The following is a 17,252-nucleotide window of genomic DNA, read 5'->3' on the forward strand; positions in this document are numbered from 1 at the left end:
CTTTCTCATGTCTAGGAGACTCAGGATGAAGGAACTAATGTTATCTGTGTAAGCCAACATGTCAGAGCTGTGGTCACATGAGGCAGGCGAGGATCGCAGCAGCGCTATAAACGGCAGAAGACACCAATACGTAAGTGTTTTAATGGCCAACTGTTTTTTTTGAATGAACTTTCGTCCAACACAAATGATCACTTTCTTAACTGAAACAGCTGACAATAGCTTGTTACTGTCTAATCATCTAGTGCTCACCTTTCACCTAATGTGTTTGGCCAATCTCTATTTAATCTGGATTGATGTGAGTTTCGTTCAATCCACCATCAATTGTATTTCTACCAGGGACAGTCTCTTGCTCTCTGGCCATGAGGGAAACAGTATTTGGAAAGATTAAATTTAACTCATCTGATGCTGCTATTTTATCAAAATATGGCACCCTACTGAAATATCAGTCAGGGGAGTTAGGTAAAGCTGCATCTAAACTGAAACATAATTGTTAACAAACGTTCATAAAAACGCTTGTTTCACGGTTATCTGGCAGTGTAAACGCTTGCTCATTGGGTGAAATGACCTTCTGTGCGGCGCAAAAGATCACCTAATTAATTAGGTGAAATCACATATCTGTGACTCATATGCTGTGGATTCCGCAGTGGAACAATCTGTATAAGCTGCGGATCTCACTGAGATCTACCACAGGGTTTCATTAGTTGCAGAAATTTGCATACTGTATACATGAAATCCACAATGCCGATCAATTTTTGCTGCAGATTTTCTCTGCAGCACGTAGATGGGGTCTCCTCCACAATTCTGTTCCTGTACTACATATAAACTTTTTCGCCAGGAAATTGGGAAGGAAAATAACCTACCGGCCGGGCCAATGGCATGGCTCTTCAACTTTTTTTTCTGACTACTGGAAAAAGATGCCTTTATTCTGAAATATCTGATTTGATCTACTAATGGATTGCTCTTACTTACACGATAGTCACGATTTACATCACTGAGCTGCCACTGGCTTTTTGGTACGCCCATTCGGATATATTCCTCTTTCAAGTCAATTAGCTTCCATCCTTCCTCCCGCTCAGCCTTGTCCAGTTTTGGATTAAACGAAAAGCAATACAGCTCTTCATACTTGACTAAGAAAAAAAACAGGACGTGTAAAATTCAAACAGTACAATAAAGAAAAAGTGTTACAGTCAATATACTGGGGGGGTTGGCCACTTTCACAAATGTGTTGGGACATAGTTTTTTTTGGCCAATTACTAATACACGATATGGATACAAGAATTTGAACACAGCTATTCCTTATTGAATTCCCTTTTTTATCATTGAGTCTGATTCCCACAGGTGCATAAAACCTGGCACTAAGCCACGTAGTATGCCTTCACTAACATTTGTGATAGAATGGGTCGTTCTAGAGAGCTCAGTGATACCAGCGTGGTTCTGTAATAGGCGACATCGGTGGAACAAGTCAGTTTATGATATTTCTTCTAAATTATCCACCATCATCTTTGAGTGATATTGAAAAGTGGCAGGAACCAGAGCAACAAAGTGGAGACCATGTAGAGTTACATAGCGGGGTCACCGAGTGCTGAAGTCCATAATATATAAGCGTACTAACCTAGGGGGAACATTTTCTCTTGATTTGTACGTGGCTGATTCCTTCCCATTGGGATGCACCGGGGAATTAATTCACCACATTTGTACTTCTCTTTTGGGAAATTTATGAGAAAAAAAATAGCTAACCCAATTCTCCAATTGTATTCTTTTAGAACAACTACTTGACAAAAGGCCGATACAAGCCAAATCATGGAAGATCTGAGCACATGGCTCCATTTATTATTCAGATGCTGTAATTCTCCCTTCACAGTCCCCAGAGAAGACAGTCTCACCAGATTTGGCACTTCATCTGTCAAAGAGAGGCCCAAAGCACACTCTCAGTACTTGGTGAGTTTTTTACCTCAGTATTTGTAAGCCAAAACCACAAGTGGGTGATAATACAGAAATGCCGACATTTCTATTAGGCTATGGTCACACTATCAGTGTTTGGTCAGTATTTTGCATCAGTATTTGTAAGCCAAAACCAGGAGTGGAACAATCAGAGGAAAAGTATAATAGAAACACGTGGCCACTTCTGTATTTATCACCCACTCCTGGTTTTGGCTTACAAATACTGATGTAAAATACTGACCAAATACTGAGCGTATGAACATGGCAAATAATGAGAGAAATCACCCGATTCTTTAATGATGTGTATATGAGAAAAATAATTCATATACTGTCACATTTTTGTTTCTCTCAGAAGTGATAGGTCCTCAGTAAAGGAGTTCTCCAGGAAATAAAGAAAACTACTGTAATTAATGAAAAATGACATTATTATAGATAAACTTAGAAATAAGTTTAATTATTTTTTTGCGCTCGTGCTGTCCTGGAGACGATTATCAGGAGTTTTATAATGTGCACACAATGGCTTTTGAGGCGGTCTTTCTTTACTGGCCATTTTTCAATTTCAATCAACACTAGCAGTTTTTCAAGCAAAAGCTTTGACAAAATGCAGAAAAAGATGTACAGATGTCTTCCAGGCATCTTTTTGAGAGTTGCATTGTCAGGCTGTGTGCCCACGTTGCATTTTGTAAGCGTTTCCGCCGCATTTTTCCCGCAGTGGAAACTCTTAAAAAACGCATTCCCATGCAATCCTATGGGATTCAACAGTTACTATGTCAATGCTGCGGATTTTCCCGCTGCGGAATCGCATAGCAGAAAAATCAGCAGCATGTCCATTATTTCTGCGGAATCGCAGCATTCTGCTGCCATAGGATTGCATTGAAACACTCACTTTACGCATGTGGCTATGCCCACCATGCATAAAGTGAGTGCTTCAAGTGCGGATGGTACCCAGGGTCTGGAGGAGAGGAGACTCTTCTCCATGCCCTGGGTACCATAATCCTGTAAAAAATAGAATTAAAATAAAAAATAGTGATATACTCACCTTGTCATGGCCCCCGGAGCCTTCCCGCATCTCAGCCACGCTGCCAGCATCTTCCGTTCCCAGGGATGCATTGCGCAAATCACCTGAGATGATGTAGCGGTCTCACGAGCGTGACGTTACAAAGGTCCTTCGCGCAAAGCATCCCTGGGAACGGAACAGACCGGGAGCGCCGCTAAGGACATCGGGGGACGTCAGAAGGTGAGAATACCATATTTTTTTTTTATTTTTTTTTTTATTATTTTTAACATTCTGTCTTTTACTATTGATGCAGCATAGGCAGCATCAACAGTAAAAAGTTGGTCACACTTGTCAAGCACTATGCTTGACAAGTGTGACCAACCTGTCAATCACTTTTCCAAGCGATGCTTCAAATCGCTTGGAAAAGCGCAAGCATTCTGCAAGCTAAAAACGCTTGCAAAACGCTTGTGTTTTGCGGGAAACATATGCGAAATCCGCATACTTTTTTTCCTGCTGCAGGGAGTTGCCGAAATGCTGCGGACATTTCCGCAGCATTTCTGCAACGTGGGCAATTAGCCTAAAGTCTAGAGCGTCTCCCGAGCAGAAAATAGCTGAAGAATGCTATGCTCACTTCTTTTATTTAATTATCGCTTTTGAAAACCTGAAAGAGGTTATCCATGATTTCTTTTTACAATGTGCCTAAAAACTAACAGGCAGGTGGCTGTTAACAGAGGCAACTACCTGCCTATGATGCTTTAAACATGCCACAATCACACCCATCATCAAAAAGCCTCATCCTCTGTGTCTAGCTATCACGCCTTATCACTTCTCCCCTATGCCTCAAAACTACCGGAACAGAATGTCCATCTTGAACTCTCACCTCTCCTCCTGCTCCCTCTTTAACTGCTTACAATCTGGCTTCCAACCGCATCATTTAACCAAGACTGCCCTAACTAAAGTCACCAATGATCTACTGACCACCAAAGCCAAGCGACACTTACTTTGTCCTCCTCCTGCTTGACCTGTCCTCTGCCTTCAACACTGTGGACCATTCCCTTTTAGTACAGATTCTCTCATCTCTTGGCATCACAGACTTCACCCTATCTTGGATCTCTTCATACCTAGCAGACCGGACATCTCCCACTCATAAACCACCTCCTCCTCTCATCCCCCATTTGTTGGTGTCCCCCCAAGGTTCAGTTCTAGGACCTTTACTCTTCTCCATGTGGCGACTCATGGAGTGGACCCTCTGGGTCATGGCACCAACCTTCCCGGGGCGAGCTGGCCTAGTGAGGACCACCCCCTATACACGGAGTGTCAGGGACACGCCCAAGGGGGTATGGTACCACGACTGCTGGCACCAGGTGGCCGGCTCACAGTAGACACGAGTGAATGTGTCTAGGAACCGGGGTTGAGCAGAGTGCCAGAGTGTGCAAAGTTTGGGCACAGGGACACGCAGAGTAAACAGGACGAGTGTACGGAAGCACAGAGTGCAGGACAATACTAGGAGTGTACACTGGAGTGTGCTGAATGCTAGATAGTGCAAGGCGAATACACGAGAGCACGTATGGTGTGTACAGGCAAGCACGCCCGGGTGTGAGCAACGCAGGGGGCGTGCAAAGGTGCACACCACAATACAGATTCAGACAGAGCGTGCACGGAGAGCACGCCGGAGTGCAAAGTTAGACAGAACGCAGAGCAGAGTGTATGCACGGAGCATATGCTAGGAAGCACGGCTAGGCAGAGTATAGGAACAGAGCGCAAGGCAGAGTTCAGGAATAGAGCAAAAGGCAGAGGACCCGAATACAGCGCACAGCCAGGCAAGGACCAACAAGACCAAGTCAGGAAGCACAACAATAATCAGGCACCTCTCATAGGAAGAGGTAGCCTGAAATATCACATGAGTACAAGAACTTCCGGGTCAAGTCCTCCAGTATCAAAGAGAGGACAAGACCGAAGACAGAGCTGGGCAGAGCGTGCGTGCGCACTGGAACATAGCGCAACCACGGAGCTAGGAGCGAGAGCTCCCTCGGGACCCTGGGAGCGGCCGCGGCACAGGAAGTGGTGATGACAAACCCAGGGTCCCGTCCCCAGGTGGGAGCGGCGTGACAGGCGGCATCACAGTACCCCCCCCCTTTACACCCCCTCTTTCTAAGGCTGGAAGAAACTTAGACAAAATCTGAGGAGCATGGATATTCTCTCTGGCTTCCCATGACCTTTCTTCAGGTCCAAAACCCTTCCAATCAATTAAGAAAAGAGTTTTCCCTCTTAACTTCTTCAGGGCCAGAATGTCGTTTACCTCAAACTCATTCCCCATGCCAACAGGCTGGGGAGAGTGGCCAGTAGAAGGATGGAACCGGTTCAGTACCACAGGTTTGAGGAGGGAGACATGGAAGGAATTGGGAATACGGAGTGAAGGGGGTAATTTCAGTTTGTACGCAGCATCATTAATGTGCCTGATAACCTCAAAAAGACCAATGTAACGAGGGCCCAGTTTGTAAGATGGTACCTTAAGGCAAATGTGTCTGGAGGAAAGCCACACCTTGTCACTAGGAAGATACGGAGGAATGTCCAGGCGCCTCTTGTCAGCATGTTGTTTCATCTTGTCACGTGCTTTCTCAAGAGTGGTTCTGGTCTCCTGCCATACCCTGGAGAACTCCACGGATAGAGCCGGCCACAGGTACCCCCGAGAAAGGAAGTACCGGAAGAGGCACACTGGGATGCTGTCTGTAAACGATGAAGAAGGGAGACTTGGTGGACGATTCGCTGGAGTGGTTATTGTAGGCAAATTCAGCCCAAGGAAGTAGACAGGCCCAGTCATTTTGATGAGCATTAGTAAAGTGCCAGAGATAGGATGTAAGGATCTGGTTGGTACGTTCCGTCTGCCCATTGGTTTAGGGGTGATAGGCGGAAGAGAAGTCCAATGTCACCTTCATGAGTCCACAAAGAGCTCTCCAAAACCGGGACGTGAATTGAACCCCTCTGTCAGATACGATGTGCAGCGGGAAACCGTGGATTCTGAAGACGTGGGAAATGAAGATCTTCGCCAATTCAGGGGCCGTGGGTAGACCAGGAAGAGGAATGAAATGGGCCATTTTCGAGAATCGGTCTACAACCACCAGGACCACAGTGCAACCGGAGGAACGAGGCAAATCGGTGATGAAATCCATGGCTATGTGCTGCCATGGAACCGAAGGTACAGGAAGTGGAAGCAGAAGATCGGAGGGTGACTGTCTGGGTACTTTGTTCTGAGCGCAGGAAGGACAAGAAGCCACAAAGTCTTTGACATCCTGGGAAAGGGATGGCCACCAATAGTAGCGAGAAATTAGGGAGAGTGTCTTCTTGACACCAACGTGGCCAGCAATCTTGGACGAATGTCCCGACTCCCCAGTTCAACACTTGTCTCCGGTTGTTCTCAGCCACAAAGGTTCTTCCCGGAGGTAACGTGGCCAACCTGACAGGAGCCACGGTAATCACCTTAGACTGGTTGATGATATGAGAAGGCTCTTCTTCAGCATCAGTCGACTAGTCGACTAGAAAGACCTTGACAACGTATTCACTTTAACGTTTTTATCGCCGGGCCGAAAATGAAGTTCAAAGTCAAAGCGGGCGAAGAATAAAGACCACCTGGCTTGCCGGGGATTGAGTGTCTGAGTGGACTGGATGTACGGAAGGTTCTTATGGTCCGTATAGCTCTTGAACGGATTTATGGCACCTTCCAGTAAGTATCTCTATTCCTCCAGAGCCAATTTAATGGCCAACAGCTCTGTGTCGCCGATGGAGTAGTTTCGCTCAGACGGGGGGAACATTTTTAGAAAAGAAGCCACAGGTGACTAGGTGTCCAGAAGATGACCTCTGCAGAAGGACAACGCCAACCCCGGCAGAAGATGCGTCCACCTCGAGAGTGAAAGGTTTATTAACCTCAGGGCGATGAAGCGCTGGAGCAGAGGCGAAAGCTTGTTTCAAGGACTGGAAAGCTTCTTCTGCCTCTGGGGACCAAGCATTCGGGTTAGCCCCTTTGCGGATTAGGGATGAGATAGGGCGAACCAACAAAGAAAAATGGGGAACGAACTGCCGATAGTAGTTCGCAAAGCCGAGGAAACGTTGGATTGCCTTCACTCCACGGGGCCGTGGCCAATCGAGAACGGCAGACACATTCGCCGGGTCCATTTGTAGACCGGAGTCTGAAATAATGTACCCCAGGAATGGCAAGGACGTCTGTTCGAAGACACATTTCTCGAGCTTAGCGTAAAGGCGGTTCTCCCTCAAGCGCAAGAGCACCTGGCGCACGTTTTTTCTGTGAGCAGACAGATCAGAGGAAAACACAAGGATATCGTTCAAGTAGACTACCACGCAGAAGTACATCATATCCCGGAAGACGTCATTCACGAACTCCTGGAATACCGCCGCGACATTGCAAAGGCCGAAGGGCATGGCCAAGTACTCATAGTGACCGTCTCAGGTGTTAAAGGTGGTTTTCCACTCATCACCGGAGCGAATACGGACTAAGTTGTAGGCCCCACGAAGATCCAACTTGGTAAAAATTTGCGCTCCTCTTAGCCGGTCGAACTGCTCTGGGATCTGTAGTAGTGGGTACTTATTCTTGTCTGTGATATCGTTCAGCCCTCGAAAGTCTATGTAGGGGCGGAGGGAGCCTTCCTTTTTGACAAAGAAGAATCCTGCTCCTGCGGGTGAAGAGGACTTGCGGATGAAACCTCTGGCAAAATTCTCTTGGATATAATCTGACATAGCTTGGGCTTCAGCAGGCGAAAGCGGGTAAATTCTGCCCCTGGGTGGGGTAGCGCCAGGAACAAGGTCAATCGGGAAGTCGTATGGACAATGAGGAGGCAGTGTCTCTGCCTCCTTTTTGTCGAAGACATCCGTGAAAGACCAATAAGCCGACGGCAGATCAGCAGGTGCTGAGGACAGACAGGTAAAGTTCATGGGATGGACGGATGACAAGCATTTCTCCTGACAAGATGGCCCCCAGCGGAGTATGTTGCCCGACCGACAGTCCAGGGTTGTCTCATGAGTCTGTAACCAAGGGAGACCAAGAAGCAGTCCGCGGGACATAGCTGACAAGACATGGACGGAAATCTCCCGGTGCAGAGCTCCAATCTGCATCTCTATCTCCTCGGTGATATGGGTAACGGTCTCCTGCAAGAGTTTACCATCGACCAAAGCAATTAACCGAGGAGTCTCCAGGGATCTGACAGGAATCCGGTATTTTTTAACCGCCTCCAGCCTAATAAAGTTCCCTGCCGCTCCTGAGTCTAAGAAAGCCTCTTCAGAATAGCGCTTAGAGTCCACATACAACAGAACAGACTCGATCAAGGGAGGAGAGGAGTCACGTATACCCAGGGAGGCCTCTCCTACCACACCTAGGCGGAGAAGTTTCCTGGCTTCTTGAAACAGGAGCAAAGAAGATGAGACGGACTCCCACAGTAAAGACATAGTCCTTGTGTGAGCCTCTCATTGCGGCCATCTTGAAACGGTCCACCTGCATAGGATCTGGAGCGGGGACCGCAGAAGAAGGCACGGGTTGTGAGCGGGGAGGACTGCAAGTAGACGGAGGGAGACAAGGAGATCTTCTCTCTCTCTGGCTGCCTCACGGGTACGCTCTTGAAAACGCAGGTCAATGCGTGTGGCAAGAGAGATCAACTCCACCAAAGAGGTGGGGGTATCCCGACCCGCCAGTTCATCTTTATTCCGACCGGACAGGCCATGCCAGAAGGCCCCCACGAGGGCCTCATTGTTCCAAACGAGTTCGGAGGACAAGGTGCGAAATCGGATGGCATATTGTCCTACCGATAGATTACCCTGGTGGAGGTTAAAGAGGGACTCGGTGGCAGAAGCCAGAGACCCGGCTCGTCGAACACCTTGCGAAAGGTGTCCAAAAAGGTGGAAAGCTGAGAGACGAGGAGATCATCACGCTCCCAGAGAGGGTTTACCCATGCCAACGCCTCTCCCTCTAAGTGGGAAACTACAAAAGCAATTTTAGCACGATCGGTGGGGTATTGCTGCGGCAAGAGCTCAAAATGCAACCGGCATTGGTTCAAAAAACCCCGACAAAACTTGGCAGCGGGTTCGGGGCCGAAGCCTGGGCAGAAACGGAGGCAGCGGACTGAAGTGAAAGGAGCCGGTTATCCACTGACGCCATATAGCTGAGGATTTGGGCCTGGGTGTCGCGTTGCTGAGGGAGCTCTTGTTGGACACTGGCTAGCTGGGATGCATTCCCAGGATCAGAGGATTGCAAGGAGGACAGACGGGACGCCAAGGATTTAAAAAAGGACATGATCCTGGTCTGGTTTTCCCGTAGGAAGAGCAGCTCCTTCTGGGCGGAAGCCGTGGTACCAGCAGGGTCCATGACCTGATTATACTGTGACGACTCCTGGAGTGGCACCAACTTTCCCGGGGCGAGCTGGCCTAGTGAGGACTACCCCCTATACAGGGAGTGTCAGGGGCAAGCCCAAGGGGGTATGGTACCACGACTCCTGGCACCAGGTGGCCAGCTCACATTAGACACGAGTGAATGTGTCTAGGAACCAGGGTTGTGCAGAGTGCCAGAGTGTGCACAGCTTGAGCACAGGGACACGCAGAGTAAACAGGACGAGTGTACGGGAGCACAGAGAGTGCAGGAAAATACTAGGAGTGTACACTGGAGTGTACTGGATGCTAGATAGTGCAAGGCGAGTACACGAGAGCACGTATGGCGTGTACAGGCAAGCACGCCGGGTGTGAGCAACGCAGGGCGTGTGCAAAGGTGCACGCCACAGTACAGAGTCAGACAGAGCGTGCACGGAGAGCACGCCAGAGAGCAAAGTTAGACAGAACACAGAGCAGAGTCTATGCACGGAGCATATGCTGGGAAGCACGGCTAGGCAGAGTATAGGAACAGAGCGCAAGGCAGAGTTCAGGAATAGAGCAAAAGGCAGAGGACCCGAATACAGTGCACAGCCAGGCAAGGACTAACAAGACCAAGTCAGGAAGCACAACAATAATCAGGCACCTCCCATAGGAAGAGGTAGCCTGATAGAGCACATGAGTACAAGAACTTCCGGATCAAGTCCTCCAGTATCAAAGAGAGGACAAGAACGAAGACAGAGGTGGGCAAAGCGCGCGTTCCCACTCGAACATAGCGCAACCACGGAGCTAGGAGCGAGAGGTGCGCGTGCGCACCCGACGGGACCCTCGGAGCGGCCGCGGCACCGGAAGTGGTGATGACGAACCCGGGGTCCTGCCTCCAGGTGGGAGCGGCGTGACAGGCGGCGTGACACTCCATCTACACCTTCAGCCTTGAACAGCTCATAGAATCTCACGGATTTCAGTATCACCTCTATGCAGATGACATACAGATCTACCTCTTTGGACCCGATATCACCTCCTTACTAACCAGAAACCCACAATGTCTGCCCACTACTTCACCTTTCTTCTCTACTCGATTTCTAAAACTTAACATGGGCAAAACAGAATTCATCATCTTTCCCCCATCTAACTCAATCTCCACTACAGACCTATCGATCAAAATCAATGGCTGATCACTCTCCCCAGTCTTGCAAGTTAGCTGCCTCAGGGTAACCCTTGACTCTGCTTTATCCTTCAAACCATATATCCAAGCCCTTTCCACATCCTTCGAACTCCAACTGAAAAATATTTCCCAGATCCGTACATTTCTTAAACAAGAATTTGCAAAAACACTAGTGCATGCTCTCATCTCCCGCCTTGACTACTGCAACCTCCTAGTTTGTGACCTCCCTTCTAACTGTCTTGCACCCTTCTAATTTATCCTAAACTTGGCTGCCTGACTAATCCACCTGTTTACCCGCTATTTCAGCTTCTCCTCTTTGTCAATCCCTTCACTGGCTGCCCACAGCGCACAGACTCCAGTTCAAAACCCTAACCATGACATACAAAGCCATCCACAACCTGTCTCCTCCCTACATCTTTGACCTAGACCTCACAAGATCTCCTTCTTTACTCAGCTCTTCCCACAATCGCATAAAAGATTTCTCCCGAGCATCCCAATCTCTCTAACACAAAATATCAGACTCTCGCCTACTGTGGAAACCTTTAAAAGGAACCTAAAGACCTACCTCTTCCGACAAGTGTAAAACCTGCAGTAACCATCATACCACCATACTGCTGCTTGACCAGCTCAACTCTCACCTATTGTATCCTCACCCTTCCCTCGCAGGCAGGGTCCTCTCTCCTCCAGTACCAGTCGGTAACTTGTACTGTTCATGATTATTATGGTTGTTTTTCACTATGTATATCCCTTTTCACACATAAAGCCATGGAATAAATTGCGCTATAAAAACATAAATAATATTAAACCTGGAACCGGCAGAGTGGTCATAGACTGCTCCTGCCGGCGAATCAGCTGCTCCACATCAACAGAACAGCTCTTCTTCATTCGGCTGCTGATGCGACGTCAGTGGAAGGTGCTGAATTGCTGGCAGGAGCTGTCTGTGACAACTCTATGCCGATAGAGATTGGCGCCAGGTACAGCAGTCAGGTAGTCAGCAACTACCTGCCTGTTAATACTTAAGCACATTTTAAGAAAAAAAATTCCTGGATAACCCCTTTAAGCGGTTAAAATACACTCAGAAGCCTGAGCTATTTTTACATACATGTAGAAATACATATGTTCATTCTTTTCCCCATTTTCTGGGCACATTTTCAGGTGATTTTCAAAGGGAAACTGCTCTAAATCTGCCTGAAAAAACCATTGTGTGAACACACCTTAAAGGATATAGCTAAGAGATTAAATAATATATGAGACACAGTGAATTAGTGTTAGTTAATTCATGATATAAAGATATTACTATCTTGCGAATGTTTTGCCATCCTCCAGTAATCCTGTTCATATAATACCTGGTCGTGAGAGTCTGGCTAGAGATATGTAGATATCATGGCAGTCTCTTTCCTGAGGGATGATGAGCTGTATAATCTGGAAGTTCTTACAGCGCAGAAGTAATGGACAACCTGAAGCCGTCGTTGCTTGTTTTTCAATCCCAGAGATCAGACTGTGGAGAATCTATAAATATAATATAAATCACAGAAAACCTGATACATCACTGACAATGTGTTAAGTTTACCGCTGACAGATTAGGAGCAGCGACAGAAGACGCAGAAGGTAGAGGCGCGCATCCAATTAAGGCTATGTGCACACGTAGATTTATGTCCTGCGGATTTTTCCGCGCGGATTTGGCAAAATCCGCAGGTAAATTCTCAGGTCAAAAGACCTGCGGTTTACCTGCGGATTAGCCTGCGGTTTAGCCCTGCGGTTTCACACCTCTACAATGGATAAGGTGTGAAACCGCAGCGGAATCCGCACGAAGAATTGACATGCTGCGGATTTGAACCCGCAGCAAATCCGCGTGGAAAAATCCGCAGCAAGTGCACAGCGTTTTTCATTTTACCATTAAAAACAATGGTACTGTACAACACAGCTAAATCTGCTGCGGACCCGCAGGGCCAAAAACGCTGCGGATCCGCAGCAGAATCCGCAACGTGTGCACATGGCCTAAACGTCAAAACTAGTTAAGTGCAAAAAGTCTTGAAGTGTAAGAACATAATGGCAGAGATTCATTAGAGTACGTCCATATATAAAACAGAAAAAAAAAAATTGCTGTTGATTTTGCGAATCTGTTGCAATATCCACACGATTGGTTGCAGATTTATCTTGTGATTTGCTGTTAATTTCAGGTTATGAAATGTAATCTGCAGTGAAAATCCTTACTGACAAGTCACAGGAATAGTTTAGCTTCCCACAAGACAAATAAGTACATACACCGATTGAGAAAAGTCAAATCTCATCCATTTTGCTGCAACTGTAATAAGAAGCAGATTTTCCACATCAGAAAATCCCTAACTTATCCACTTTTTATGAACATACCCTTGCCAAGATAATGAATGGCGCTAAGGCCGGGATCACACATGCGAGAAACTCAGACGAGTCTCGCATCTTAATACCCGACACTGCCGCCGGCACTCGGGAGCATTCCGGTCAGTTGCATGTATTTCTTTGCAGCTGCACGCTCCGCTCCCGAGTGTCAGCGGCAGTGTCGGGTATTAAGATGCGAGACTTGTCCGAGTTTTTTGCATGTGTGATCCCGGCCTGAGGTCCATTTACGCTGCATAATTATCCTTGGGATTCCTAAGAATGCTCGCTTCATGATAATCATGCAGTGTAAACAGGCTGCCGATCATCCGACGACTGAGCAAAACACTTGTTTGTTGGATGAAATGATCTTTTGTGCTGCAGAAAAGATCACCGTTCTTAGCAGCACATCAGTTTATTACAGATATTCTAGTGCTCTACTGAAGTAGGGTTGGAATATGTGAACACAATATTAAACGGCCGCCGATCGAAAAGTATGTTGCCGGTCATTTAACATTGTGAACCTTTACACTTGCACATAGAGACTCACATTTATCAAAGATAACGTAATTTGCTCTAAATATCTACAGAACTCATTTTGCCTCCGCCACTCCATCTTTATCCATATTGTCCAAATCTAGCTGTCCAAATTGTGACTTTTTATGCAATTTAAAAATAGTTGGAAGCCTAAGTGCACATATTCAGGAGGTAAGCGCCCGACCATGACCACAATCAGGATGGATTCATAGTCTTCTGTCCACCATAAGGCCCCTTTATAACAAAAAAAGTACTGCATGGTATACGTCTCTTTGCAGTAGTCATGATAGGCCAGATAGGGGCCTAAAGGACACAGTAAGTGAAAATCACTGATGAAACACTGATGGTAAAACCTGACTCTTGGACCAAACACTAATGAAACTCAGGTACAAAAGACTGAAGACCATTTTTTATCATCTGAATTAGGGCTTACATACACTGCTCAAAACAATAAAGGGAACACTTAAACAACAGAATATAACTCAAGTAAATCAAACTTCTGTGAACTCAAACTGTTCACTTAGGAAGCAATACTGATTGACAATCAATTTCACATGCTGTTGTGCAAATGGAATAGACAACAGATGGAAATTATTGGCAATTATCAAGACACCCTCAATAAAGGAGTGGTTCTGCAGGTGGGGACCACAGACCACATCTCAGTACCAATGCTTTCTGGCTGATGTTTTGGTCACTTTTGAATGTTGGTTGTGCTTTCACAGTCGTGGTAGCATAAGACGGACTCTACAACCCATACAAGTGGCTCAGGTAGTGCAGCTCATCCAGGATGGCACATCAATATGAGCTGTGGCAAGAAGGTTTGCTGTGTCTGTCAGCGTAGTGTCCAAAGGCTGGACGCGCTACCAGGAGACAGGCCAGTACACCAGGAGACATGGAGGGGGCAGTAGGAGGGTAACAACCCAGCAGCAGGACGCTACCTCAGCCTTTGTCCAAGGAGGAACAGAAGGCACACTGCTAGAGCCCTGCAAAATGATCTCCAGCAGGCTACAAATGTGCATGTGTCTGCACAAACGGTTAGAAGCTGACTCCATGAGGATGGTCTGAGTGCCTGATGTCCACAAATGAGGGTTGTGCTCACAGCCCAACACCGTGCAGGATGCTTGGCATTTGCCACAGGACACCAGGATTGGCAAGTTCACCACTGGCGCCCTGTGCTCTTCTTCACAGATGAAAGCAGGTTCACATTGAGCACATGTGACAGACGTGACAGAGTCTGGAGATGCCTTGGAGAGCGATCTGCTGCCTGCAACATCCAAATTCAGCATGACAGGTTTGGCAGGGGGTCAGTAATGGTGTGGGGTGTCATTTCTTTGGAGGGCCGTAGAGTGCCTTCATCTTGCAGGAACTGCTGAAACACTCCAGCCACATGAGGTCTGGTATTGTCCTACATTAGGAGGAACCCAGGGCCAACCACACCAGCATATGGTCTCACAAGGGGTCTTAGGCTCTCATCTCGGTACCTAATGGCAGTCAGGCTACCTCTGGCGAGCATATGGAGGACTGTGCGGGCCGCCAAAGAAATGCCACCCCACACCATTTCTGACCCACTGCCAATCTGGTCATGCTGAAGGATGTTGCAGGCAGCAGGTCGCTCTCCACGGTGTCTCCAGACTCTGTCACGTCTGTGACATGGCACCAGTGGGGAATTTGCCAATCCTGGTGTTCTGTGGCAAATGCCAAGCGTTCTGCATGGTGTTGGGCTGTGAGCACAACCCCCATCTGTGGACGTCGGGCACTCAGACCATCCTCATGGAGTCGGTTTCTAACAGTTTGTGCAGACACATGCACATTTGTGGCCTGATGGAGGTCAATTTGCAGGGCTCTGGCAGTGCTCCTCCTGTTCCTCCTTGCACAAAGGTGGAGGTAGCGGTCCTGCTGCTGGGTTGTTGCCCTCCTACGGCCACCTCCACGTCTCCTGGTGTACTGGCCTGTATCCTGGTAGCGCCTCCAGCCTCTGGACACTACGCTGACAGACACAGTAAGCCTTCTTGCCACTGCTCGCATTGATGTGCCATTCTAGATTGTGAGCCCCATTGGGGACAGTGATGATAATGTGTGCAAATTGTAAAGCGCTACGGAATATGTTAGCGCTATATAAAAATAAAAATTATTATTATTTATTTATCCTGGATGAGTTGCACTACCTAAGCCACTTGTGTGTGTTGTAGAGTCCGTCTCAAGCTACCACGAGTGTGAAAGCACAACCAACATTCAAAAGTGACCAAAACATCAGCAAGAAAGCATTGATACTGAGATGTGGTCTGTGGTCCCAACCTGCAGAACCACTCCTTTTATTGAGGGTGTCTTCATAATTGCCAATAATTTCCATCTGTTGGCTATTCCATTTGCACAACAGCATGTGAAATTGATTGTCAGTCAGTGTTGCTTCCTAAGTGGACAGTTTGATCTCACAGAAGTTTGATTTACTTGGAGTTGTATTCTGTTGTTTGTGTTCCCTTTATTTTTTTGAGCAGTGTATATTTCTTCCACACCTTTTTTAAGACATCTGTGATCTTTCTAGACTATACAACTGTTTTGCGAAATTTATACAGAAATGAATTTATATATATTGTACTTCACACCAAGACGTTGACCACAGCCACCTTTCTCATTATTTTGAAGTGTTGACTTATGTACGAAAATGGTGTAGTAATATGTAGAAACCAGTGATAAATTTGACTTAGGCTTTTACGTGAATTAAATGTTTTAATTTTTAAACATTTAGGCACAAATGCAATGATAAATGTGCTCCAAGGTGTGCAATTCTCCACACCCACCCAAGTCTGGAACAAAATTATCGATAACATAGGCCATCAATATTGCAATAGGGGTCTGACCCACAGCAAACCCACCAATCACCTGAACGAAGAGCGATGATGCTCTATCAAGCGCCACAACCCCTCCATTGTTTAGCTGACACTGCTCCATACACTATCGCACGTTACAAATGTGGGAAGAAATTAATTTATGAAAGGTAACGAAATGTACATATATTTTATATATCTACAAAATACTAAATAAATGTTAACTAACCCAAGTTTCCTTGCGAGTTTCTGAGATATTTTCCACAAAGATGACATGCGTTGCTGTGAGATACAAGGTTCCCAAAACTGGCTTTCTAGAGGATATTCGGTCAAGCAGGCGGACATTTTCAACCTTCAGGAGTTAAAAGGGAACAAGAACACAGATTAGTTCATATTGCACAAAATGGCCTCCATTTTCTATGTAGAATGATACACTATGTTTTGGTGTGAACTGCAGTTCTAAAATTTCTGTAAGAGCTCGTTCACATGGCTGTATTTCCGAGTCAGAGTCCTGTCCGAGAAAAAAATGGACCAATGTTACTCAATGGGGCAGTGCAGATGAGCATGTGAAAAAAATCTCAGCATAGAATAGTTTCTGGATCTGGGGATTTATTCTGACGGAATATAGGCTGAGCTGGATAGACAAATGTCTTTTTTTGGCCTTGCTAACTATGTTACTACTAGATGGTGGCCCGATTCTAATGCATCGGGTATTCTAGAATATGTATGTAGTTTATTTTTGAAGTGGCGTGCGGCGTTTGAATTCCGCGCCAATTTACGGGCGGACTGCACCTGTCGCTGATTCCAGGCTAGCGCCGGTCATCTCCCGGCTGCGTCGCTGCTGACCTCCGTGCGGCAGGAGATGACCTGCGGCAGGAGTTGACCCGCGGCAACCGTCGGGAGATCAGCGGCTAGCGCCGCAGATCTCCCGACGGTAGGGGTGGTGTGCGTCGTTCGTATTCCGCGACAATTTGCAGCCGGACTGCGCCTGTCGCTGATTGGTCACGGTCACCCTGGCGCGACAAATCAGTGACACGGGATTTCCGTTACAAACAGAGAGTCAGACAGA

General features: G+C 47.0%; 1 protein-coding gene across 1 annotated transcript in view; it reads right to left on the bottom strand.

Moving 5' to 3' along the window:
* The window catches only part of MTMR7 (myotubularin related protein 7), an 86,889-nt gene that overhangs the window by 44,199 nt on the left and 25,438 nt on the right, over positions 1–17,252 (bottom strand). Inside the window, exons 2-4 of the mRNA XM_073583612.1 lie at positions 16,413–16,535; positions 11,813–11,975; positions 970–1,127 (exon numbers count right to left, since the gene is read on the bottom strand). Of these exons, the coding sequence (XP_073439713.1) occupies positions 970–1,127; positions 11,813–11,975; positions 16,413–16,535 (444 nt within the window). The remainder of the gene's footprint in view (positions 1–969; positions 1,128–11,812; positions 11,976–16,412; positions 16,536–17,252) is intronic.

The sequence above is a fragment of the Dendrobates tinctorius genome, unplaced genomic scaffold, assembly GCF_039654945.1.
Source record: "Dendrobates tinctorius isolate UK_male_01 unplaced genomic scaffold, ASM3965494v1 ptg000079l, whole genome shotgun sequence".
Lineage (NCBI taxonomy): Eukaryota > Metazoa > Chordata > Amphibia > Anura > Dendrobatidae > Dendrobates > Dendrobates tinctorius.